Source organism: Cloeon dipterum, chromosome 2 (genome assembly GCF_949628265.1).
Source record: "Cloeon dipterum chromosome 2, ieCloDipt1.1, whole genome shotgun sequence".
Lineage (NCBI taxonomy): Eukaryota > Metazoa > Arthropoda > Insecta > Ephemeroptera > Baetidae > Cloeon > Cloeon dipterum.
Genome location: NC_088787.1, coordinates 30,091,417 through 30,117,657, shown reverse-complemented (window position 1 = coordinate 30,117,657; position 26,241 = coordinate 30,091,417). Strand labels below are relative to the sequence as shown.

At 40.7% G+C, this 26,241-nt stretch overlaps 1 protein-coding gene across 4 annotated transcripts in view; it reads right to left on the bottom strand.

Moving 5' to 3' along the window:
- The window catches only part of LOC135935697 (uncharacterized), a 266,355-nt gene that overhangs the window by 117,695 nt on the left and 122,419 nt on the right, over window positions 1–26,241 (bottom strand). The window contains exon 6 of one of the 4 annotated variants that reach the window (XM_065478221.1): window positions 757–779. The exons of the other annotated variants lie outside the window; for them this stretch is intronic. Within the exon in view, the coding sequence (XP_065334293.1) occupies window positions 772–779 (8 nt within the window). The 3' untranslated portion in view covers window positions 757–771. Of the gene's footprint in view, window positions 1–756; window positions 780–26,241 lie in introns of those variants that run through there. 4 annotated transcript variants of the gene reach the window in all.

Genomic DNA, 26,241 nt, shown 5'->3' with positions numbered 1-26,241 from the left:
TCAGAGTCTCGATATCACTCCTCCTCCTATCTAGAGTGCATAAATACGAAGCAACAAATACAAGAAAAATCAAAAGCTTCGATATACCGTTTGCCTTTGCACCGCGCAAAGAGCGTGCATTTCAAAAGGGGTAGCAATCAAGAAGAAGTTCTCATAAGATGCAACTGATTGCACTCTCATAGTTTGAAATTCCATGCATCCCCGATTCCAATTACAGTTTTATTTTTTCTTCAGGAAATGCGAATACATATTTGCCTTAACAAGATATAGAGAGCGGCAGTAAATAATCATATTTCACTCCAATTGGTGCAAAACCTCGACTCTCGAGAGCCATAAACAAAGCAAGTCAATGAAGCACCCAACTTGATTACTGCTACTGCAGTCCTTGTGTTGTGTGTGTACACACTGCGATTATTATTATAAACTAGCTACTAACCAAGTTGCCAACGTGCACCGGGGAAAGCCTCTAGCATGCATTTGTGGCCGGACGATTATTTGTCGTTAATTAAGATGCTGCTTTGTGTGCACAAGCTGCATTGGAGCGTATAAGTTTTCCTTCAGCTTCTCAAGTAACCACCACGCGTTCAATAACCCATATTATCCTTCGCTGGGAACGTTATATACATGTATGTTATTGTACTCTAGAATTAATTTTTCATGATTTTCTGGATGCCCAGTTAAACACGTTGGTATTAAATTTAACTTAAAACTATTTGATGTACTCACATGAGTCTTGACACATAAATTGCGAATTCCGAACTTAGAACAAACTCACGTACCTGCGAACAAAGAAAAATGTGCGTTAGTAACAGATTGTGATCTAGAGCAGATTATTAACAAGATTACAATTTTGAACCTGTAAAAATGTGATTGAATGCTGCATAGCCTGATCACGATTGAATTATCTGTTTCAATCTAGCAGCATATTCAGATTAAAAAATACGCTTAACTTACAGCCAGCAACAAGTTCAAAGCCAATGGTGCAGCTGTTGAAATTTAGATTTGAAAACAGGCAAGGTTTGATAGAAAATATTTTTCCCAATTTTTTTACAAACACCAATTTAAATTAAGCATGATTATAACCTTGAATTTCCATTTGCTCTAAACGCCATGAAAATGTGTCAACACGTTTATTAATAAGCACAAGAGGTTATTCACAATGACCGCCATTTTCCAAACTAAATGCCAGCAAACTTAACCGATATGTATTTATTTCGGCCGCGCCACCAGTTTGCCAATTTTCAATGGCACGTGTGGCGGAAAAATTCAATTTTGCATGAAGCACTTAGCATCATCAACTTTTTTAAAAGCCTCACAATTTGCAACACGCGCCTGATGAAAGCAGCTTTATAAAGCATTGTAGCTTTTTAGCCCGCCGTGCAAACGTGCGCACACACGAGAGAGGAAGCTGGAAATAATCAGCCGACAATAGCTACTTTCGCTTGTCACTGGCTGCGGTGAAAGCGAAATACGAACCAAAACAACAAGCGCCTCTTTAACCAGCACAAAAAATGTGCTACAAAAACGTACTGCTTTTTGCTTATGAAAGATCTGACTTCTCAGCCGTTCAAATTTAGACTCTGCTGGGTTGCTAATTGTTACATTTTGATCAGGTTGAAAAGACAATAAAATTTGAAAATATTTTTTTCAATTATTTGTACATTTTGTGTTGAGAATACCAGAAAACACTTTTGATTCATTACGCTTGAAAATGAAAGAGCACATTTAAAGCAAATAAAACCATTTCTGCCTATTTCTGGAATAAAGATCGGTATGCATTTTTTACACGTTTATATTTTATTTCGCTTGAGAATCCGTTATATGAATGTAACCCATTCTTGTAAGCTGTGAGTCCCCATTTCATTTTTGCAAGGTGAACATACAATAAAGCAGAGAAGCCACGAGGTCGGTTTATCCTCCAAATGCAAAAATTTTCGAGCATAACCGTCGGCTGCTTTTTGCTCCAGTATCCACCGCCTAAGAGATCTCTTCTCCTTTTGATGAGCGGCGCAAGTTCGCCTGGATGGTTTCTTCGACAAACTGCCGTCAAAAGACAAACAATGGCGAACAACGAACGCCTTTGTTGCTCAAAGGGGGAAATTATATTGACACACACAAAATGAAAATTGGCACTGAGCAAACATTAGCACGCTCGTACACACGCGTGCGCGCGTACTGCCGTGAAATATTAATAGACACTGCTTTGCTGTTCTGGATAATTTATTCCAGCTAAAACCTTGGGTCTGTTGCTGGTTTTGCATGATTTTTCCACTCGCGAGAGGCCATTTGAATAATTTCACGAGCACGAGCACATTGGACCGCACACAGCAAAACCGCCGAGCCGGTTCTTGCTTTCTGCTGGCGGCGCGCGTGTCAGCCAAAGTGTCCACCGTTATGCAGAATGCGACCGCAACATGAGCACTGGACGTATGCTTGTTAGCTAATGTGCTCCACCGCAGTTAATAATTGATGGCTCGGACATCATTTTGCAAATTCCATAAATAGGGGCGAAATTATCTGTCACACATCAGTGACGGCAGTGCCAGTTCCTAGCCAGTCAAACAAGTTTTTTTAGGTAGATAACAATCTTGGCTTTCTCATCCTCTATTTGGAAGAACTCATTTGATAGAAGTGGGCAACTATAAGATCGAATATTTTATAAAATGTCGGAAGTGAAAAATAAATATTTTTTGTGATTAACATTTTGGGGGTAAAATATTAAATTATATTTGATGACATGGCTTTGCTGGAAATTTTTTGAAAATCCATAATTTAGCAATCATTTCTATAGCATTGTAAACAGGTTCATCTGCCTCATTAAACGCAAAATTGAGGTTTTGTAAGGGAAAACTATACACACAATAATATTTCTCTCCCGATACTACGTGTTTTTGTTCAAGTTTGCAAACACTTGAGACGTGTCGATAGCTTTTTTTGTTAAGAGCAATTTCATTCACAGTTCACGTTTCCTCCATTCGATTGGAGAAAGTACGAGACAAAAGGTGCGTGCGTTCTGTTGGTAGCAGACTGAAAAAAAGCGTCTCGACACGTCCGCCGTCTAGTGCACGGGCAGCTGGCGAAACGCGAAAATCCTCTCCGACACCTCGATGCAAAGCACACTTGAATAGCGGATCGAGCGTATACATTTCCATGCAAATCCTAATATCAAAGGGGTGAAACGGAGCTGCTGCTGCCTGACGCTTTCCTGTCAAGGCTGATAAGCAGCCGGAGAAGCTGCATTTTAATGTCAAAGCGCACGTAATAATCCATTATGCATTGCATCGGAACCGCTGCTCTCTCGCGCTGATGCTACTTGTTGTCTGCCTGCATTTCAAACGGCATGCAGGCTAGTGTCGCGGAGGGCATGAATAAAAGACTAGTTGCATTCATTTTCAAAGTGCAGATGAGGCGACCGGCTGCACAAAAGAATTTATTATAGCCGGCCGGCTGCGCGAACAGCCAGCTCCGCATTAGCATGCGCTCCGATGATTCCATTAATTCGCGAAACTTTGCCCTTTTCCCTCCATTACTTGCAATTGGAAGTGCGCATGAAAAGAGTTGCAAACTTTAATTGAGCTCGCGCGCTCCGGAATGGCGGATGAACTAACTAACTGCATGCGAGCCTGCCTGACTTTGTTACGTTGCAAGTATCCGAACGGCTGACTTACTGCCTCCGGCGACTATGGCAATTATTATAATGTGGCCAAGCACTTGGAAAATTGAAAGAAACTAATTATGATCCTTGTCGCACCCGCTGCGAAACTTCTGGGGTTGCAATTTATCTCATACCGCTCCTTTGCAAACTGCTGGCGATTGCCGGAACATCTCAAGAGACCTCCCGGTTTTTCCCCAATGTAATTCTTTAAAGTTTTAATGGGCAAACACAGCGGTATAAATATTACCTCTCTTTTAAACTCTTATTTCACTAGCGAAAAATCGATAAATTTCTTAATTTTTTTATTTTAAATCACCAATCCCTAAAAAAATACCGTACAACTCTAAAGCTATGCAAAAATAAGCTTAACTTCTGTCAGAGCTGGCGAAAAGACAAATTCATATATACGCTAAAAATACTCCTGCCACGATAAAATTGGAACCTCATCCAAGACTGAACGAAAATTGGCCCACTCGATTATTGAAGGAGCTCAAGTTGAGTGGCCAATTTGTATTTTTTTTTCTGGCAAAAAAGCTACTTTTCCTCTTTTAGAGCACCAGCCAATCTGATGATTTGTCTTGAAATCTTGCCAGATTTTCAGTGCAATAATAAAAGGACAGACAATGGGGCGGCTTCGAAACGAAAATTTCCACAAAAAGGTTAGTAAAAAGTGTAAAAACCAACCAAGAAGAAAGTTTTCATATGGTGTGAATTATCAAAAACAGTTAACTATAATGAATATTCTGACACAATGATGATTTTAAATTAAATTTTATGCTTTACTCTCAGTCAGGGTAGAAACAACCTCCATGAAATAGGGCTTCAGTTGTGATGCCGAAACTGTAGTTTTCTACGCTGTTCGCACAATAAAGTGTATGTTTTTATTGCTTCGATTTAAAATGCTAGAGTTAAAAACCTGTATTGTTTAAGTTTTGCTTCTGTAAATATTAACGCCTGTGTACAAAAAATATTTTAAATATAATATTTTCAATCCGCGGATATTAATATTACACTAAATACGCGATAAAACGCAATTTTTATGATGACTTTTCCATTTTTATTTGAGATGGTCTTTATATCGATAAAATATGCTTCGTCTATAGTGATTTATTTGAACACTATTTCATACTAAAGAGCAATTTAAAATGCTTTTATTTCTTTTATGTTTTATTTTACCTGTTCACTCCCCGCGTAGATTTTATAGGAGAGGAAAAGCAAACACGACTCAAAGATCGGAGCAGTGTAGTCGTGAAAACAATTTCCAGCAGACACGCTTGTGCATGCATGGCAATTTCCTCTTTCAGCACAAAGACCGAGGCATTAAAATCGTCTGGTGAGCACGAAAGCGTTTTAAACTGGGGCGCTAAAAGCAGAGTTATTCAATTGGGCATAAAAAATCGCACCTGGGAGCTAGGTACAACACGGAATAATGCCGTCCTCAGGTGCAATTTGCATGCGCGCGCCATTACCGTGCTGCAGCTGTGCAGTTAGTTATTTTATTAAGTTAAATAATAGAGATAAAGCGGAGCGAACTATTCCAGGCACGAGCCGGGATTAAAAGATTGCGATGCACGGCCCGGACCGGCTGGAAATTGCATTAAAGGAGCAAGTGCGGCGGCGGCGGCACCGGAGCTCGCTCTGGGGACAAAGAGTTGGATGTGTGTGTAGAACTAGACTCGCTGGCAAATTATAGTGACAGATGTGCTCTAGCAGCTTGGCTGACTGCTCATGCTGTGTCGGTAATTCCGTCTCTAATCTCACGTGGAAAGGACAATGACACACGAGGATAATAAACCTGCAGTAAGAAAAAGACGGTGCGTCGAATCAACGGGCTGCGGAACGCCAGCTTTTTGCCTGCCGTTCGGTCCTCGTGGAAAATTGAGGACGAGCACTTTTGCTTTCAGAAGTGTTGAGAGTCAATATAGACGGATGTGTTGTAAAAAGGAACAGCCGCGTTTTTTTGCCTCGCGACTGGCAAATCCAATCGCGCGCATTTGACTCCGCTCGTGTCTCGCGACCTTGCGCTTTTTCAATCGCTGACAATTTTCATTCCGTGAGAAAGAAGCATATTGAATCATGGAGCTCCCGGATATATATTCGGTATTTTTCTGTGCACTTCTAAATCTTTTATTTTCTTATTAGGATACATGGATTAATAAATATTCCCAAATATGAACCACCCGTTAACCTAAAATCGTGTTTGCTGCGTGAATTCATTTCCCTAAATTAATTAATTATGCAAACCAAAACACTAAAGAAATGAATATTGCGAATTCGGTAGTGCAAATCCCAATAATTCCTCCCAAATTTAAAATTAGCAACAATGCGTACGCATTAGCCTGTGTACAATCTCATTAATACCAATTTGCATGTTATTTGTACCAGTAAATTGTTCCAGAAACAAAGTCACTGGATTGCGAACCGAAAAACGAGTGAATTTAGTTACATTTTCGTGTTTGTTAGCCAAGCCAGCGTTTGGAGCAGCCAATAAAGCACTGGAAATGGCGCGAGCAAATTTGCTGATGAATTTTTCAAACGACACATTCATCCAGTGGTCGCAAACAGGATGAAATATTCATTACCCTATCTGCACCAAAACAAACTATTGCGGTCGTTATCTTTCGGTACGGCTGCCATCATTTTCACTTATTAATACGTAAAACAATATGCTGCCACGTGCACACACACACCACAAACATTATTCAACTTTGTTTGTCGGCTCGATTATGTTTGCAGATTCACGTGTCAGCTCAAATCTAGCCTTTTCTCCGCCCTTCGATACGAATTAATCGCGAGGCACAAACAGAACCCATTAGCATATAATGTCCAGGATGGGTCTAAATTGGAATTATTGGTTCGCTCACATCTGTAGCTTTGAGTTCGCGAATTCCACATTCTGAATAATCAAACCGAGCGTTTCAATTTACAATTACGTTATTTAAACGGCAGAATCGCCACAAACAACAGCCTCGGGACGGATTTTCACCTCGTGAACTGGGCGAGAGCCTTGTTTTAATTAGCATATCGCTGCCAATAAAGCAATTGCGCATCACGAGCAGTGATAAAACAAAGCAGCAGACGCGGGCACCACCAGCGGCGGGTTGGGGTCGGCTGGATTTGCCGTTCACTCGATGGAATTGGGCAAAATTGCCGCCGGTCTTTTTATCATATTATCTGATGCCGCGCGCGAGCAAGCGAGCGAGAGAGCCGCGTGTGTGATCGACACTACGGGCCGTGAAAAACAGGAAAAAAGAAATGCCTGAGAACAGAATTCATGAATAATGTTGAATGTTGTGTATCATTTTATTGTGTAGTATGGCAAGTGATTAGATTACTGGTATTAAATTTTGCCACTCTAAGACTGCAAAAGCCTAAGTTTCCCCTAAGTGTGATTTTTTTTTTTTTAATTATTTTATAACGACTCGGTTGGAGGAATATGCCGAATTGAAATTAAATTTATGCCAACGTCTAAGTATATTGATGGAGACTTGCCGACCTCAACCCAGCAAAAAATGGTTCCAAATATACTGATATCTTGAACGGCTTAAAATAATTATAAATATTTGTTTAAAAGAGGATGATGAAGGGAGCTCTGAAAATTATTTAAAATATATCACTTAAATAAATAAATAAACAAATAAACAGGAATATCAACGAAGATGGTTTTTTATTGACCGCTTACTGCCAATGCTTTATTTTTTTCAACTGCGCTGTCTTGCATAAATCTATTTCAATGTCTGCAATAAACCCAAAACTGAAGTTTACGATTTTTAAGGGTGCCTTTTTTGTTGGGTTCCATTTAGACTGAAAACCATAAGTTTGCAAATTGCCATCGCTATAAAAAATCTTGCAATGTCGATTGAAACACGTAAATATTGACAATGTTTCACTTCCCTTGTTTGAGCATAGTTATTGTAATAACGATGGCACAGCCAGCGCGTGTCGGCTCATGCGGAATTAATTCAGAGCGTTTTTCACCTCCGGGGTTTGTTTCATTTTTTCATCGTGAGCCCTTCCTATACGTTTGTGCATGTTGGTTTTAAATGACGCACAAAGAGGGCTGGTGGTTTTATTGCGCAAATTGCTGATAATATATGTTTTTTGTCACCGCGCTCGCAATATGCCACGCAGTTATATTAATAAATTTCCTACCTTAGGCACAAAACAGGCACACTCATGCCTAATTAGACGTAATTTCCAGCTTTGATCAATGCTCGTCGTATTAGTTATTTGTGTATATGAATCAATTCATCCAGAATACATTATGCCTCCAAACAGTTTTAATTCATTTTTTTGGTAGAGTACGTGCGTGCTCTACTAAAATGTAGAAAGCGAGGAGTGTGTTATCTTTGTGAGCATGGAGCTGAAATATCCCGATTTATCAACATAGCTAGATGATTATTTGTTGCAGCCGATTCGTTTTTAATGTTTTTAAAAAATAAATGACGATAATGTGTGTTAATTAAATAAAACAAAAGTAAATCAATTTCAATGTTGTACAATTTTCATGAAATAAAATAGAAGGCAGGTTGTAAACATTTTGTATATTATGATGTTCCTAACGCAGATTCCTCTGAATATAATTGAAATTGTTTTTGGAAATTTTCCCCCTCAGTTGTGAAAATAACAAAAAAGAAACGAACTCGGGGTTTTAAAATGCTTCAATTTGCAGCAAAAATGTCTTTTTTACAGCCTTCGAGCAAGAGGAAAGATAAATTGTATTCAAACTGCACGGGGCTTGATGTCAACAATCATGTTGAAGCTACGTGGGATGGTAAATAATCCACAACTGGGAGTTTCATCACGAAGATATGTGAGTTGATGAAATTTCGTATTCAACTCGCCAAAGGCGGGAAAAAAGCTGGTGGGTGGGCCAAATATAAATCTGCCGAAATTCGAGCGTGCGTGTGTTTGTTGGCATTGAGCTAAAAGCTGTTGGGCTCCCCTCAGGCGGGATAAATTATTCACGTTCAAAATTTCACGAAAGTGCCCCTTTCCGCGTGATGGCATTAAAACAAATAGAAGATGCGGACCGCCAGCGCGTCAGTCTGCGCCCCATCAACTTTTCCGGAGCGCCACTCCTTTGGGATGAGCCATAAGGAATTTCAGCGGCACGCAAAGGGGGGAGCCAGAGAAATATAAAAATAAATAAAATATCACGACTTGCGAGAAGTGAAAAAAAGAAGTGCAAGAAAAAACTTTAAAATATTGCGTCCCGGGCAACTTGTTTAAAAGTTGGCGTGTGCGAGCACAAGAAGAAAGAAGGAAGAAAACGGCGTCTACGCGGAATTTGTAATGCGATGCGGGTGAAGAGAGGGATGTGAAAAACAGTAAATTCAAAAAATGAAAAATCATAAAAATTGTAAATTTTTCAAGAATTCATTCATTATTCTTATATGAATGTCAATAAAGATCTATTTTGCTGAGGTTTATGTGCTTTTAAATCATATAATATGGATAAAACAAATAAAATATTCAGAACCCTCGATTATTTAATGATGACAATCATTTTACAATATTTACTTTCTGAGCTTTCTGATTAAATTTAATCAGTTTATAGCCACAAATGTTAGTTAGATGGCAGCTTCTGCCTCATTCTATATTATAAAGCTAAAAATGCCAAATCCTCAAATTCGAGTATGTATAAAATAAAAAGATGAGACGGATATAAAAACCTCGTATGCAGTTGACTTTTTGGATCACGTCAAAATGATATCTTCCTTCAAGAAGTAGAAGATTAGGGGAAAACTTTTGTGTGTGTGTCTTTTTATCAAGTGTTTTTTCGGCAAATGTAAAGTTGGTCTTTCAAGGTGCCATTTTCCACACCCCTCATAGAAAGCTCAACTTGAGACGGTTCTCTTCTGAATTTGGCTGTGCACATGGGCCCTCTTTGCTTGCATAATTCAATTAGCAAATAAATCCAGCGGGCGGATTTTCGCCTCCAATCGGGCCGTGCCATTTATCTGGGCCGAAATGCCGGCGTCAACTCGGATTGGCCCCACCGACACGCTGCAACAAACTGAGAGGAACGGACGGATGGATGGACGCGTTGCGGTCGGAACAGAATGCGTTGGAAATTGCTTCATTATTTGATAGGGAAAGGCTTGCAACGCCGTTGCTGCCGGGCTAAAATCGAGCCCGGCCTTTTCTCGCAACCGGGAAAAACAAATTCGAGTGAGAGCAAGCCGCATTTGGCAGTTTAATCAATAGCAGCGCCAGGAAAAAGCAGCTAAGCTGATATGTTCAAAGAGAGAGAGAGCGGGAGAGAGAAATTCTATTTCCTGCACACCTATCTCCTCGATTTTTCTTTCTTCCGCGGAATTGATTTTGACCGCAACCCACGCAGATTTCCCTTATGTGGGGCAAACCCCGTGAGCGCAAGAGGAGGTGCATTTAATAAGTAAACAAGTTTTCTATATTCGCTCCCGTTTGGGCTTTGGACATCGTGTAGCATCTGCGTCGGCAAATAGAGGCACGCAGTCATCTTTTCGGCGCTATCAACCAAAACTTTGCCAAAGCGATTACCAGAATAACTTTTAACACCCAAAAAGTCAACATTGTAACTAATTCCAATAAGGAAAGTGCTCTGACATATAACAATTTATTCCAACTTTAATGAATACCAATTCTGGCAATTCTGTTTTCTGATCAACAAACAGTTCTAGTCCAAGTCTGCATTAAATTTGAGTTTGTCCAATATATGTTTCGTCAACATTTACTTTGCGTCTACCCACCCAAATAAAGGAGCACAGGAGAAGTTTTGCGTCGGCAAGCGGCAAACACGCGTGCCTCAATCGGAGGTGTGTGGGCCAGATGACCTAGCTGAGCAAATAGAATCATATTCTCGTGAAGAGGAGCCAATAGGCTGTTGAATCTGCTGCGACGACGGTATTTTTGTGCACGCCAAGAGCGAGGACGCCTTTCCATTACGGAAACAAGCGGCCTGGGAATTGAGCAGTATTCGATTTTATGCTGATATTCGAGAAGTTGCGTGCCATCAGGCAAATTGAAAAATTTATCAACCCCTTGCGCTAGCGTCCCGAAAGCTAACAAAGCATCGCACGCACCGTCGTCACCGTCTCGCCGATGAGAAACGGAATATTCAATGCGTGGCTCTCTTTGTCAATATTTGCGACGCGATATTAATCACATTTCGCTCGCATTTGAATTTTAAATTGGCTTTGATCAAAGTTTGTGTGGCCCTCATATCTCTGTCTGCGCACAAATAGCTCTAAAAAGTTTTTAGAAATATATTTTTCTTTCTTTGAATAGCATATTGCGATAAAAGCAAAGTCCTCGGCGGAACAGCACATTTCCTTTCATCCCTGCGAGCATTATAGAAAAGAGCTACAATGAAAAATGCAAATGGAACACCATCAAAAAGTTTCTCCTGCTCGCTCGGACTTTCTGCATGACCACTCGGGGCATCGATTTGCCATTGCTTTGATTTTCATTGCACTCGCTGATAGTTCTTGGACACCCGTCTGGTCTCGACATGCATACTCATACGGGGCTAGTGTATTATATCGGAACGGGCTTTGCCCATGTTATAAAAAGTAAGTAGCAGCGTTATTATATAGACGGTGAGGGAAAGATACGGTAGGGCGGTCTTCTTTAATACAATTCCGTGCGAAAAACGCGACTAGCATTCCCCTTGGCCAGTTTTTCTGCTGCTCCACACTTTATGCGCACAGGTTTTGCCACGTTTCCCTTTCGTGTCTCTCTTTATAGTTCTCCGCTCCTTCTTTGAGTGAAAAACAGCTCAACGCAAGTAGCGACCGATATTCTGATATGTGCTGAATTACGCTTTTCAAAAGGTCACATCGGTCGTCTGTTGACCATTTTATTATGCTGTGTTAGAGTGTTCAACCACCACGCCATGCCGCTGAATTAATGTTTGGACTGTCACGTGTTTGAGTATAACTCAACAAAACTCCAGCATGCTAATGCACGAGACCACAATCGCAGGAATATGGGACAGTTTGGTTTTCCTAATTCCTTCATTTGACACCGAGAATTTTTAATAAAGTTAAATATTTATATTGGAAAACATTATATTATTTCAATGCACCGATGGACACATAAAGTTACAATATAATTTGGTCAGAAGAGATTTAAAAAAACTTCTTATAATTGTGCCTCTCATGTAATAATGCTATTTTTTAAGAGCTAAATTGGCAAATAATTTTTAAACTCTGAATGACTACCTAAGAATAAATTAATAAATGGAGCATTCTAAATTCGACTAATTTTCCATCGAAGAAAAGCCTTAAGTTGGTCAGATAATGCCCGAAAAATGTACTGTCTGAATTTTACAGCCCTTATCATTGCATAGTTTCAAATTATATATAATTTGGTTTCATTAAATAACGTTAAAAATACATTGAAGTTACGATTTTGCACAGAAAAAACTGGCGATTCCCGCCATTAAACAGTCTAGAGCGGTCTGAAGAATCGTAGGAACTTTAGTTCAACTTCTCTCTCGCAATATAAGCACCAGGTATTCCTCAAAGTCAATTAGCTGCAATGTCTATTGAATTGCGGCCACTTGAGAAGAATTTACCACCGCCTCTGCTCCGGAGGCAGGATGGACCGTCGGGCTTTATCGATCTGCGACCAAAATAGAAGCAATCACTGTCCCTGCAGCCTTCGCATGAATCACTGTCACCATTCGCGGATGAAAAATCGCGTCCGTAATTTGCTGCTTCAACTTTACGGCGGAATCGACTTTTTCGCCGACGACGCACACTACACACGCGGCACAATGTGAGTTTGTGCGTCGTCTTGTAACGCGTACACGACAGCAGTATCGGTAAAAAGGAAGCGAGCGGCCAATTTTTTCACGCGCCCCATTGTGGATCGCACAGGGGCTGTGTCATAACGGCGCTGCCGCCGACAAAAGACCCTTTAAAGTGTCTCTCTGTGTGTATGTAGCTGCGCCATGTGAAAGTGAGCGAGAAGCCCGTGCTAGACGCGAGATGCTGCTTGTCATTGCCAACTAGATGAGGACCTCTGAAATGACTGCATGCGGCCCTCCAAGTAAAAGCGGATATCGAGTTTCAAAGGCGCCTCTGTAAAAATGAAACGCACTCTTTGCGTAAGCGCAATATGGGCCTGTGAGCAGATCATTTTAGAGAATTTCTTATTTAAAGTGCTCTCTCTTTAGAGAATAAGGTTTTACACGGGCCGGCAAGTTTGAGAGCCTATTTTCCCCTTCAATGACGCATAATTTTTATTACTGATTTTACAACAGGTTATTGCCTTCAATGCTCCATGAAAATAAGATCGTCTATCAGGTCATTCAAGTTGGAGGGTCTATTTTCCCCTATCGTTTCCTTCCCGTGTGCCCAGTGGCGTGTGAGGTAGACCCAAAAAATCTACCATATTATATGAACTACAAGACTTTGATAACTCAAATCGCGGTGATTTAACAACTGCTTCAAGTTTTTATCCTGACCTGTTTTAAGAAAAATAAAACCTTCTACAAAAGAATGGATTTAAAAAAATAGTGACGTAGAAGCTGGTAAATCAATGTCAAGCTGATTGTGAGCTGCAAAACTGGCTGAGTAATGATAAAAACGTAAAAAAAAACTCAGTATTTGAATTATTCAGGAGTAAATCGTCCTGAGAGTCGTGAGACAAGAGTTTAGGTTTTCAAATTTGAAATTGTAATGTTTGTAAAATTTTGGTTTTAGGCCGATCACTCAATAAAGTAATAAGTAATAAAAAATCTAAGTATGCGATCAAAGCCCACATCCAATCTCAGGGTAAGAGGAAAATGTTCAGAATTTTCAGTCTTAACCTAGACCCATTTTTTTTAGATCATGGTGAGAATTATTTTTTTAGTGCAGCTTTCTCATTTTCAGCACAAAAATTTGAATGAACAAAACGCTGAAATAAGATATGTAAATTTATGAATTTGCAGGAAAATTTTGCTCCAGGTAGAATTTGCTTCAAACGTGAAGCGATTAGATAAATTTCTTTACAAAGCTTTCACCGACTGCTTTCAAGTAAAAATCAGCTCATGGTTGTTGTCGAAATCTCATGAAAAATCTGCATCCACAAGCTATTTCCTTTGTTAGTCACCAATTTGAATTGGAATTGATCCTAAACGTTTGAAGATTGAAGAATATTTGCCATTTTTAGATTTCTATGCACAGCAAATATTTGAAATTTTAATTTATAAATGTAATATTTCTCGCTAGCTATTTATGCTCTGCATAGGGTTCATTTGGACCACTTAACTCTTAGATGATAAAAATGAAATGCTTCCAGTTTCTTGTTAATTTTCAATCAAACACACTAATTTTTGAAATCAATATATTAATTTAGACGACAATCAATCAAATTTAGTTAATTAAAGCAGCTTATGCGTTTTTAAGTCAAAATAAACAACTATATTCAAAACATCTACATGCACGCATCTAAACCGCGGATCCGCACTCACGTGTCGCCGTAGCAACGCATATCCGCTTTCTCTGCCAACGTTGGTACGTCGACATTTTGGCAAAGGCGGGTACGCAATGGGTTGGGCACTTGTCTGCTTGGCATTCGAATTCATTAGGCCGGACATCTGTTTCATATTCGGTGGCCGTCGCCCTGCAGTTTTTTTTCCCTCCAGCTCTCGCCACTGTTACGCCACTCCGTCCGTCCACGGGATACACGCACACAGAGAGGCAGTTTGGCAACTAGAGAGTGAGAGGAGCGTGCACTCATCTTTCTCATACGCGGCTCAGCTTGAATTAACAATGAGGTGTAACTAGGTTGCCTAGGAAACGACAGAATACTCGGTGGAGCGAGCAAGCCAAGGAGGCCGCTGGTCGGCCTGCTCTCTCCTGGGCGTCGCAATCTGAATTCCGCACAAGCCGGCGCAATTAGATTTTCAAGAGGCAGCCGCAAAACTTGCGTGGGCTATTCGCAAAGTTTATTTCACGTCCACCTGGCCTCTTTCAGTTCTCAGCATCACCAATTTGGCGGCACTCGGCTAACTTGATGGAAAGTGAAATTGAAACTTTGCTACTCGGCGCAGAGAAAGGCTTTATTGCAATTTACGGCTGCTTGCTGATGTACGCGAGAATTACAGCTTGTAATTAGATTTTCCGCAAGAAGAGCTACCCTTGCTTGTTGTTGGTTAGTGAGTCGTTCATTAGTTTCAAATCCGCCGGTTTCTCGATGCGATTATGCTGTCTCACATCTAGGGATAATCAAATTTAACCCCCAATAAGAAAATAAAACGATACCAAAAGATTTCGACCGGATTGTTTAAATGGCATGTTTATACTCTCGATAAACGGAGGTCATGTCTGTGCTTCAAACATTATAGAACATTCAGGTGTTTCAATTGTTCAACAATAAATAGGACAAGTAGGATTAGATAAGATTATATCTGAAAGATATTAAGTTATTTTTTTTTTTGGCGAGATCATACAATAGATATGGTTACATTTCTAAAAATATGCACCCCAATTGCAATGCACAAATAAATAAAACAAACAAAAATCATAAATTTTCAACCAATGCCACGAATTCACCCGAATCATAAAATTTCCTTAGGTAATGAAATTCTTTTAAGGCCGATACAAATTGCTCATATCGCGGCTCACGCCGCAGCGAAACTGGCAAAGCATTATGCAGGGTAGCAGAGGAGTATATAGTTTTTTATGGGTGAATTCTTGAAGAAAAAAAACGATCCTACAGTTTTATTCATTGTTAGTTTCTTGCAAAAACCTGTGCCTTATTCACACAAAAGAACTGAAGAAACTAAAGATTCAGAGGTGTTACCGTTATAACACTGTTTTTTTTAAAGATTTCTCTGCAAATAATCGATATGATAAACAACTCAAGAATTTTAATCAAGGGATGTCGTCAATATTTATTATAGCCACCACAATGCACTCTTAATTGGTTGCACAAGCCCACAAATGCATCATGCTCACCCCCTTGCCGCGGCTAAATGACTCAATTTAAATTCAGCCAGCACTCAAAGTCGCATAATTGCGGCTCAGTCGTATTTTTATTATTAATCAGCAGCAGCAGCAGCAGCTTGATTCTTTGCGAGACCTGAGGCCCGAGACTATGTGCGTTCCGCCGGCGGTAATAAATTCCGGCTGCTGCAAAATGCGCCGCCGAGCTAATCTTTATTTACACGCGGGTGTTCTTAATGCTCGGCGCCACATCGAGTGGAATAAGAGGGCTGAAAAAGAGCACACGGCTGCCTCCAAGACAAACAGTCCCAATTGTTTTCTCGGTCTGCTCGGCATCTGGTGCGCCCGAGAGAAAATGTACGGCCCATCTCGGATCTGCACTGCATCATAATCCACTCCGCTTTGGCAAGTCCAAAATAATCTCGACGCACGCACTTTTTCCCCATGCGTTGGCTCTTTTCTGCTTCTTCTCTCCTTGCCCCTTTTTGCAATGCTGAGCACAAATGTCGGAGTAAAAGTGACCACCGCTTCATATTATTATAAAAATACTTAAAACTATTTTTTCTAAATTAAAATGACAATTGAAAACCGAAATTTTTCCATTTAAAACAACTCTTGATTTTCTTTAAGTGGACGCAAAAATAAACCGGGTTAGATTTTGTTTTTAATTCTGACTACAAAATTTGCGAACATCCGAATTTAATTTCATGGAAATTTAATTCATCAGCTGCGGCTCCTAAGTTTACAAAGACAAGCAGTTTGTTTGGTTTGCGAGGTGAATGAAGTTTGGCTTTACTTAATAATCAAGTATGTTTCAATCCTCCAGTTGAGAGTTTCTTCTGAAAACTCGTAAAGTGTTTGAGCACTAATCCCGTGCCAGCGTATCGTAATGAAACTAGCTCAGATTTCTAGGAAATTGTAATAAATTATCAAGAGGATTTTATTGCGGCTTCCTAGCAATAAAACTAAAAAATTCTAGAGAATCAATTCAATCAAGACCTCTTTGGTTCTCATCGACTCGTCATCCGCGACGTCCCCAGAGTGATTCGTGTGGCTTTGTCGAGGAAAAACAGATCGATTTGCCTCTCATCCAAGGTTGCCCCGCGCATTTGAGGGTGCATGCCACCGAGAGTGAGCAAGAGAGTGAGTGCACTTCTGTGAATATTAATTTTAGTAATGGAACGGAAATTGCCGGCGGTAGAGAGGAGCTCTCTCCTCGTCTCATACGCACAAGACGCCAGTCACGGGGTGTCGCAACAACATTTTAAAACAATGACTCGCACGCACAAACACACAAGCGGCAGCAAAGCGTCTTTTGTGGCTGCGAAATTATCACACACAAATTGTCATTGCGACGGCTGGCCCACCACGCCTCTCGTCACTAGGGATGTGCGAAACGGTATTTTCTCATTGCGCTAAGAGTTACATCTCAACTCTTGCAACTGAATTGAAGGTTGTGTGTGGATTGTAGCCAACAAAAAGTAAGACTAAAAATTATTGAAAAAATAAAACACGAATTTAGATTTGAACCGTTTAAATGAAAATGATGACTGGTTTTTTGGAGAAATAAACTCAATTGAATTAACTAGCTGCTAGAATATTCTAACAAATTAATAAACGCGTTAATTAATTAAGCTTCAAGCCTAAAGAAAATAAGCTTAGAAATCTAACAAGAAAATCAAAATTGAAAAGCCTTAATTAAATTATATAAGTAAAATGTTGTTTGGTATTTTTCCAAGTGTTGAGGAAAAAAATGTACGATTTTTCACATCCCTCCTCACCGCAGCCACCGTCACGGTGATAACAGTTCCATTTGCGCGAATTGCCGCGAAGAGAGAGCATTTCTTGATTGTTTTTAGCGAATGCTTTGGCGCTTGCGGGAGCAGCCGAGCTTTCGCGATAATGGGCGCCCGCCAAAATGATGTTTTGCCGCTTGACACTTTCTGACATTGCAATTTTCCGCTGTTACGGACAACGCTAAATGCGTCGCTCGACTCTTAAAGGAAAATGATCGCGATGGGCACCAGCATAATGCGCAGCATTCCATCGATTTTATCAATATGTATATTTATGCTTGACGCGGATTTTTACATGATAAGAATTTTTCAGTCAGAAAATGTTCTTGTTGGCCTGGACCGTTTTTATCGCAAGTGAATAAGGAGACACTGCCAAGTTTTCTCATTAGTGTTACTGGTTTGATATGCAGATATGAAAAAATTGGCTTGGGGAGAGAATATCATTACCATTAAAACCATTCCAAGGAATTTTACAGTTAAGATAAAAAAATCGAAAGCTCAATTTGAGATTACGTAACCAATTTATAATAGTTTGAGGAACGAAGTCCAATATGCCAATTAAATTTAACCCAAAAGTAGTAAGAAATTTCCTTGTTAGAAGATGTATTTAGAATTCCTTTTCCAATATGTAGTGCGGGATGTGGAAAACAGAGCCGAAAAATTGTGCTGGAAGACATTAATTTTAATTACCAAGCATTTGCCACCAAGTTCAATTTAATGCACGCCTATTGGGAAGGCTTTTATTAAAAAATATTGCACGCGAGTATTGCGAGCGAGCAAACGAGCGAAAATGCCGTTGAACGGCGCGGTTCGGAAAAATTAATTTCCACTCGCCGGCATTGGTCTCGTGGGAAATTATTAAAGGGGCCAAATATAAAACGAAAAATTAATTTCATCTCTGGCTGCTCGCGCCATTCGAGTGTGATAATAAGGCAGGCGGCGCGAATATAAAAGAGCAGGCTGACTGTGCCGTGGTCGCGCGCGCGCCTCTATAAGCAGAAATCCCGAATGTACACTCGTAATTGCGTATACGTCTTTAACTTTATCGCCGACTGAAAAAATCCATTATAAGAATGAGCAACGGGCTGATTATTATTATGATCATTATACCCTCTCTTTCTGCGCCGTGGAGATCATCTTTTCCTTTCAAGGTGCAGCCGAGGGAGTCTGACTTGATGATAATAAGTCCCCAATGCGAGCTTGCAGCCAAGCATAAACGAAATATAAATGCAGCCAAATGGAAATTTACAAGTTCGATGAGCGGCGGGAGAGGGAAAAAAGAAACGAACAAATTTACCAAACCGCTGCTCCTTATTGATTCGGTCTGCGAGCGGAGGCAATTTCGAAAGAGTCTGCTGTTGTGTTCATTTTGAATCTTTAATTAACAGCTTTCGCACATATGTGCCAGACAAACTTATTTGCATGAAAATGTTGATTAGAGAAATGTTCGTGTTCGTAGCCCTCGCGCTTGTAATGCTGTTGGGAAAATGGTGCCCAGTGTGAACACAAATGAAATGGATGTTTGAAGTAAAATACGCTGGACGGTGTTCAAATAGAGCTGCTGCCTGTTCCATCTGTGCAAATTAAAAAATGTTTAAATAAAGCCTGCAAAGTGTATCAAACGAATAAACGCAAATTCCGAATTGCACAAACATCATATTATAATCTAAACACCAGCTCTTTCGAAGTATATAAATGTAAACTTGCCAATTTGCTCTGAATAAATAGCCGATGAAAGTAATTCAGCGAAAAGCTAATGCGCAAATAATGACTATTATCCGTGTTTCAGCTGTTTGAGTTTCTGAGTAGTCTTTTTTCTTCAATTTCAATTTGCGAAGAACGTGATTTAAGCCAAATGGGAGCTAAAACATATTATTTTCTAAATAGATTGTTGTATTTTTTTTTCAAAATAAAAAATATGGATTAAAATCTCGATGACCTATATAGATCCAGTTTCCGCTTACCTTGTCGCCCAGACAGTACACTAATACCGTGTCAAATAGTAAGTTTGATGGGAATAAAATGATAACTCTCAAACAAAATTTTTTAAATTACGCTAGTAAAAAGCTGTGAACAAGAGAAAGCTTTCAAAATCAAACACATAGCAAATCGGAAATTTATCATTCTCGGCAAAGTTACAGCAGTGCGCCATAAACAAACTCTATTTTCGGCCATTTATTGCCATCGTTATGAATCTCGATAAATATGATTGAGTGCGAGAGTCAGCGTCAGCGAAAGTACGCTTTTCAGCAGATTATTATCGCAGCCAATTGTTTCGAGCACTTTTCCCGCAATCTCCTGCTCCTCGCTATATTTATTTCCCCCTTTGGAGCCGTTGTGATCCGGCGACAAAAACGAGCGCGCCTTCTCCCCTCCGGCGGCAGCATAATTCATTGTCTTTGATTGCATCGCGATTTTAGCAACAAACTTTATTACCTAACAGCTCTGTAGAAGGCACTCGTCTCGTCAAGTGCGCAGCGTAGCAAACACAAAGGAGGACGCACACCCGTTTTCAATATAATAATTGAAGGAGTCGGAGAAAACTTGAGCGGGGGTGAGAGATTGCTCGAGCCTTTTCGTTCGCTCCGCCATTGATACCGGCCGGCAGTTTTATCACACACACAGAGCCGCCTTTATGAAGTCACTCGTGCATTATAACAGCCATCATGATGGCACATAAATATCCCATAAGGGTTGCACCGCTCGGCCGCTGCAAAAAGAAAACGCGCGTTGGCTCAAATCGCTGGGGAATGCGCCGGCAATCTTGTTTGCGACGACCCGGCCGCCTCGCCCCAGAAAGAGCCTCTCGAATCTGCAGCCTCAGGACCCAAATTTGGCGCACAATGTTTGCTGGAAAATCTCGGAAATACGCAGAGGCCACAGCGTCGAAATTTCAACGTGGACATATCATCATGAAGAGAGTCAAAGGAAATAACGGAACTACGAACTAAATAAATTTAAAACAGAAATTAAATGCACACGGAGGAAATTTTATAAAACTATTATGAAATGGAGACAGAAGGAAACAATTTATTTAATTTCGAGTTTCATTCCAATTCCATTCATATAGTTCCATCGTAGATTCCTTAGTTCAACACAATAAAATTAAATTCCTGGATTATTAAACATAAATCAATGATTAAATTTCAACATGACTTAAATTTCTCATGCTTACGAATCATACACACACGTTCAAGTAAGGAGCAGTTGTTGATTGCCTAAATTTGAAACGAAGGGTTTTTCCGCATATTAGTCTCACCCAACGCGAGGAAGGCCATCCAAAGACAAGTGGACACTAACTCAGCATGATGCCATTCAGAGAACCGCGAAATTTCGTGGTCTAACTCAGCTGTCTGTGCTATAAAAATATTTCGCGCTTTTTAACGGCCGCAGGCTGCTTGGATTCGGAGCAAAAAGTGGCGGCTGTGGTGTGGGTCATCATCATCATCACGAGCGGAGCCAATAAACGGGCAAGCGCGATATTAAAAGTTTCAAAGCGGCCACAAGTGCCGTCGGCCAATTTGCGTCCGCAGCCCTTTTTGGCTCATCACATATTTATTTCGAATTTAATTAAAAAAGCGACGCAGCTAACGAAATAATTCAGCATATTCATATAACAGTATGGTCTTTGGCACGCGTTTCCAGATATGGGCACATAATGGGACGTTCCATTACCGGTGCGGCCGCAGGAATAACTGCCCTCAAAGGGGCCATGTTCGGACGCATATTACATGCACGTGTTACCTCTTTTCCTTGCCGTGCAAACACACACACACACACGCATATCGGCTCGCCTCCCTTCCATTGGCAATAACACAAAAGCTGAACATGCGGATAGAGCCGCCTTGTTACCCGCCGCTCCACTAATTAATTGAGCAGACCGGCCTTTTGCAAATTGATTTGGCGATCACACGACTGCTTGCTCGTGGAATTCGCTGGCAGCCCGCACCTCGGGGACCTTGTCTGCCTGCTGGTTGGCTGCATGGCTGCACCACGGACTAACTTTTATTGGGTTTGACTGGCTCCGTGAGCTGGTCACGTCTCTCCTCGTTTTCCTCCTTCCGGTGGGCAAAGTGCGCCAATGAAGCAGGCGAGATAGGGCGAGATATTGATTTTCTATTGATTTCTTGCACAACATTAAAACATTTAATTGATTTTTTTACTCTGTTAGAAACTACATTTTTTGTGATTTAACCCAATCAGAGGATATTGATAAACGTGTATAGTTTGTAAGATTAAAAAGCAGCAGCAATAAAATTACAACGACTGAGACAAATCGTTTCGTGCCCCTCTAAAAAGAGATTTATCGAAAAGGATGTGCACATGAGCCAGCTCATTAATTGAATGAGGAATGATGAGTTACAATATTATTTTATCTCACGAAAATGATTTTTTTCAACTAAAATTTTCATTTTTACAATAGTTGTGCGCTATATCCGTGTGATTTATATTTTTCATAAGTTGGTGTGAGCTTTAAGCAGAGCAACGTTTCTAAACTTTCTTTTAAAACCGTGCAAAGGAAAAATACTGTATAGCAGCTATATTCGTTGAACAACCAACAGCGTCAAGTTTCAAAACATAGCTCATTGTGTTATTAAATCTGACGATTTTGCAAACTCCCTTGAACATTGTTCAATTCTATTTGAACTCCTTTGAGAGCAAATACGGCATAGTGCAAGGAAAGTAGCGTACATCGCTGCAAAGCGAGCCGATGAATAATCTTCGAGCAAAGTGTGCTCTGCAGTCCGGAATAATTATGCAAATGGTGCTTGCGCTCCACGACAAGAGTATTTTTCTGCGATGAATATTTGAATAGCAAAATGAAAGGCAAATAGCAAGCAGCGCGCAGCAACTTTCTTGTTTATCTAGCAGTTGTTAGGTGCTCGCGCTGCCGTTTTCTGTGTCTTCGCCTCTGCTGGCATAAGAGTTAATGACTTTTCTCACTAGAGGAAACAGACACATTATCATAATTAAGTTCTGTCCCGTCGCAAACAAATACTCGTAGCAACATTCTGGCCAGCAGACTTGCCGGTGAAGCCAGACGTGGAATTTAATCTCGAATGGAGGAGCTGATGAGATAAAAAGAGGAGAGTGCTGCCACGTTATGACGTATTCGAGTTAATTAAATGTGACAGTGAATGTGGAAAACGCCATCAAGATGATGCAGCTTTCCTCGCAGATCCCTTTTTGCTCTCTTTCTGTCGACACCTTTTCTTGGCAGCGAGCAATTTCCACTCTGCATCGCTCACACCATAGAAGAATTATTGTTTCCAGTAAGCTAATTTTACCGATCCAGATGCATATTATATTTAAAAATTTAAAACCATTTATTGAATGGAATTTTAACTTTTGACAAAACCCTGACATTGGATTAGAATTTGAAATCTCGTAAATCCTTACAATTATAGTGTAGATGGAACCATTGTTTGTTTACAATTGTAGCGCTCTTTCAATTCGATACGCTACGGTGCATTCAAGACGTGCAATGATTTCATTTATCTATGAAATGAGCTTCAAAAGGGGAGTCAGGTCAATGGAAAAATAAGCAGTAAAGATTTGAAAATTTCCCAAAAATTCAGCATCGGCTTGGATGGCCTGAATTTGGTTTCCAACGCGTCAAATGAATTTTTCACGTTTAGAATTCACAGTAACAGGGCATACGCGAAAGAAAAATATTAATTGTAAAAATGAGATCAAAATTTCATGATTTCAAAATTGAAGCTGCTCGCGAGTTTAAAAAGCGCGTCAGGTTAACACTGCTGCAATAATTTGGTTTATTTAATTATTTGGTATGAGTCATAACACTCATAAAAACTCCAGCTTAAATACGACCAGTTTTTACAGGCGCACTGTATTTAACTTGAGCTGATTACACGGGGAATGGGAATCTAACCAAATGCAGAGCAAGAAGTTTGAACAGAGAGTGCAGACGAGCGGAAACACACTCGGCTAGTTTGGCAAAAACTATCCATTAAAAACATAAACTGTCTGCGCAAGAAGCGGAATGTTTACAATATGAAGTCGCTCGCGGCGCCGTCTGCTAATCGCACAAGCAGAGCAGCGTCGCTGCAAACTTTCCATTAGCCAAAAAGCCAAGTTCTGCTCGGCGGGCCGTGCGAGCGTGCAAGGAGCCAAATATTCGGAGATTTAGCAGCCTTCATTTTTGGGCATTAATATTTTATTACAATGGCAGCCGTTTTGGGCTCTTCAGCGATCACGATTAGGAGGGAGCGGCCGGCCGGCCGGCGAGAGTGGCACCATAATTACGCCCTCCTGCAGGTCAGCCAGGCATGTGCTGCAGATTTGGAAGTAAAAGGGTCACCCTCTCCCTCTCACTCTGCTGCTGGATCTCTTTTACACGCGCATGAGTGGAATTGCTGATGATGCCTGCGCTCTCGCTGCTTGCTGTTTGCCACACGCGCACATTATTTCACATTATATGTGTTTTAAATGAAGAATTTCGGCCTGATATACCGTTGGGGCATCCCAACTCGCGAAAGAGGCATCAATCCTTCGGCCCTGCGGGTATAACGCGCGGCCCTGCACTCATTATCGAAGCCGCCCGCTGGAAATTAATTTTTAATCGCGAACAGGGGGCGCGTTCGCTTTCTTTCCGCACCGCTCTCATCTCCAGCGGTTTCGATTTAGGCCGCCGAGAGATCAAAGGCGTGAAATTTTGAATTTTTAATGCCCTGCCTGATGGGAAGAGCGAAAGTATGCAGCCGGCCTGGCGGCCCAGCCGGGCTCGTTGCATACTTTAACGACGTCGGCCCGAACTAGCGGCCGCAACATGAAAGGGGTCGGGCGTGTCTCTATTAGGGTGGGTCTCAAGCAGGCTGGAATTTGGGTGCTGGATGCCGCTGTTATGGCCGGAAAGTGGGGCTTGTCGTGCGGTTATGCTGGACAAACGTGTGACGCAATTTAATTCAAAATCAGCTCACTTGCATGAAATGGAATAACTTAATTTTAGCTACTAGTCCTACGTACTAGTTAAAAAGATGGTCATTGAATCATCTCAATTTTTCCTTTGGTGCAATATCCTCGTATGTGAAATTTTTCAAAAAGTGGCAGCCAAATTAGGGTATTGAAATTTTGACTCTGAAACTTAAATTAAATTATGCAAGTGCTTGATAGCAATTTGTTTAAAAATATCAAACAATATTTTTTACATTTATAGGAGCTCTTTATATCATCGGAGCTAAACACTTCAGTCTTGAAGTTTATGGAAATAAAATAAACGGCAAGTATGGATTAATCTTGGAAACTTCAGTTCGTTTTGCAAACGGAGAAAATTTAAGTTAAATTCTTGCTAGGAGATAATTGGAAGAGCTTTTACAAGAAGATAAATAAAATTCTACATAACGTTATGTTGGAAAATATCATTTTTCCGGTGTCTTTTACTGGTCTATAATGAAGAACGGGAAATAAACAGGACAGACTTTTTGTCGCCATTGTGTCATAAACCCTTCTGGCGAGTGTAAAAAATTAGTGCGTCTGACGAGATGAAGGCCGTGCAGGGTCACATAAAAAGTGGTCTTATCTCGGTGCGTCCTCTCATATGACGGTTTCATCAAAAATTCATTCATTGCTCCACCAGCATGATGCAAACGGTCAGAACGCCGATAAATGCGAAAGATATTCCGCCGTAAAGGATTCGCCTCGTGCGCGTTCATATCTGTCGTGGGCGGCAACCTGTAATTCGCCGGCAAATGTCGGATGATGGCCCCCGCTTTTACGATCCTTACCCTTTTTTATTATTATGAAACAATAAAAGGGAATTGTTGCTCGTCCACCCGTGCACGACGAGGAAAACAGTGAAGGAAAAGGAGCTGGTCAAAGTTAAACACAAGCCACTTTGGATTCGGCACCGCACGGTTGTTTGCTAAAAGTCGTCCGCGCTGAATATAAGTCCATTACGAAACAAACAACCGGCTCTGAGGGACGCCAAAACTAATTCTGGACGGACGAATTTTTTCAGAAAGGTCTCAATTTTTTGACCAGCCGTGCGAAATGTGTTGGTCAGCGCTTTCGTTCAGGCACAACTTTCATAATATATCTTTTCAGCTGCGTTAAGTGGACGTTCACGCATTCCAACCGTCAAAGAGCAAAGCAGTTATTTTTCTTGCTCTTTTTATCCCTGTCCGAGGACCGGGAAGGGCGCGCACTGCACTAGCACGAATGCTGAAACCCGGGTCCCAATAACACCGCGAACGGATAACACGGACCCAGCCCACTGAAGGGCCACTTGCACCGAGGACTACATTGAAACGCTAGACATTCGTCCCGTGAAGCAAAATCACGCATGCTGGAAAGGTGCAAACCAGCAAGTAGCGAGTCGCCTCCCAGCCCGTTGAGCAATTTGAGCAATTCGAGTCACTAAACTAACCACTTTTTGCCATCTCTGACATTGGGTAGCCAGTATTAGATCTCCGAACTGCTCAAATACCTCCCATATTGCTTTGACACTCCTGAGAATGCCTTAACAATGCGAGCCAATCATTTGAGGAAATGATTTGCATTTTTTCCATTAAATCATTGAGCATGGAGTTGACTTAAAGATCATTTTAAGTAAATTTAGGGCCCAAAATATTTTTACTTAGAGTGGCAAAAATATTTAAAATTTTTAAAATGGAATTGGGAGATTTAGTTCATAAAATTAACTTTGCAATGGCTACTTTAATAGGCAAACAACAAGGAATGAAAATCTGAAAAATGAAAAAGAAATTCATTAATAATAACTGAACTTTAAAATTCAGGATACCTATAGTACGTACATAATTGTGAATTTTTGAAGCGTAGAGCCAATCTTGTCCCTGCATAATGTATGTTCATAATTTGTTGTTAGGGAGCAGTTTTTCATGGTTAA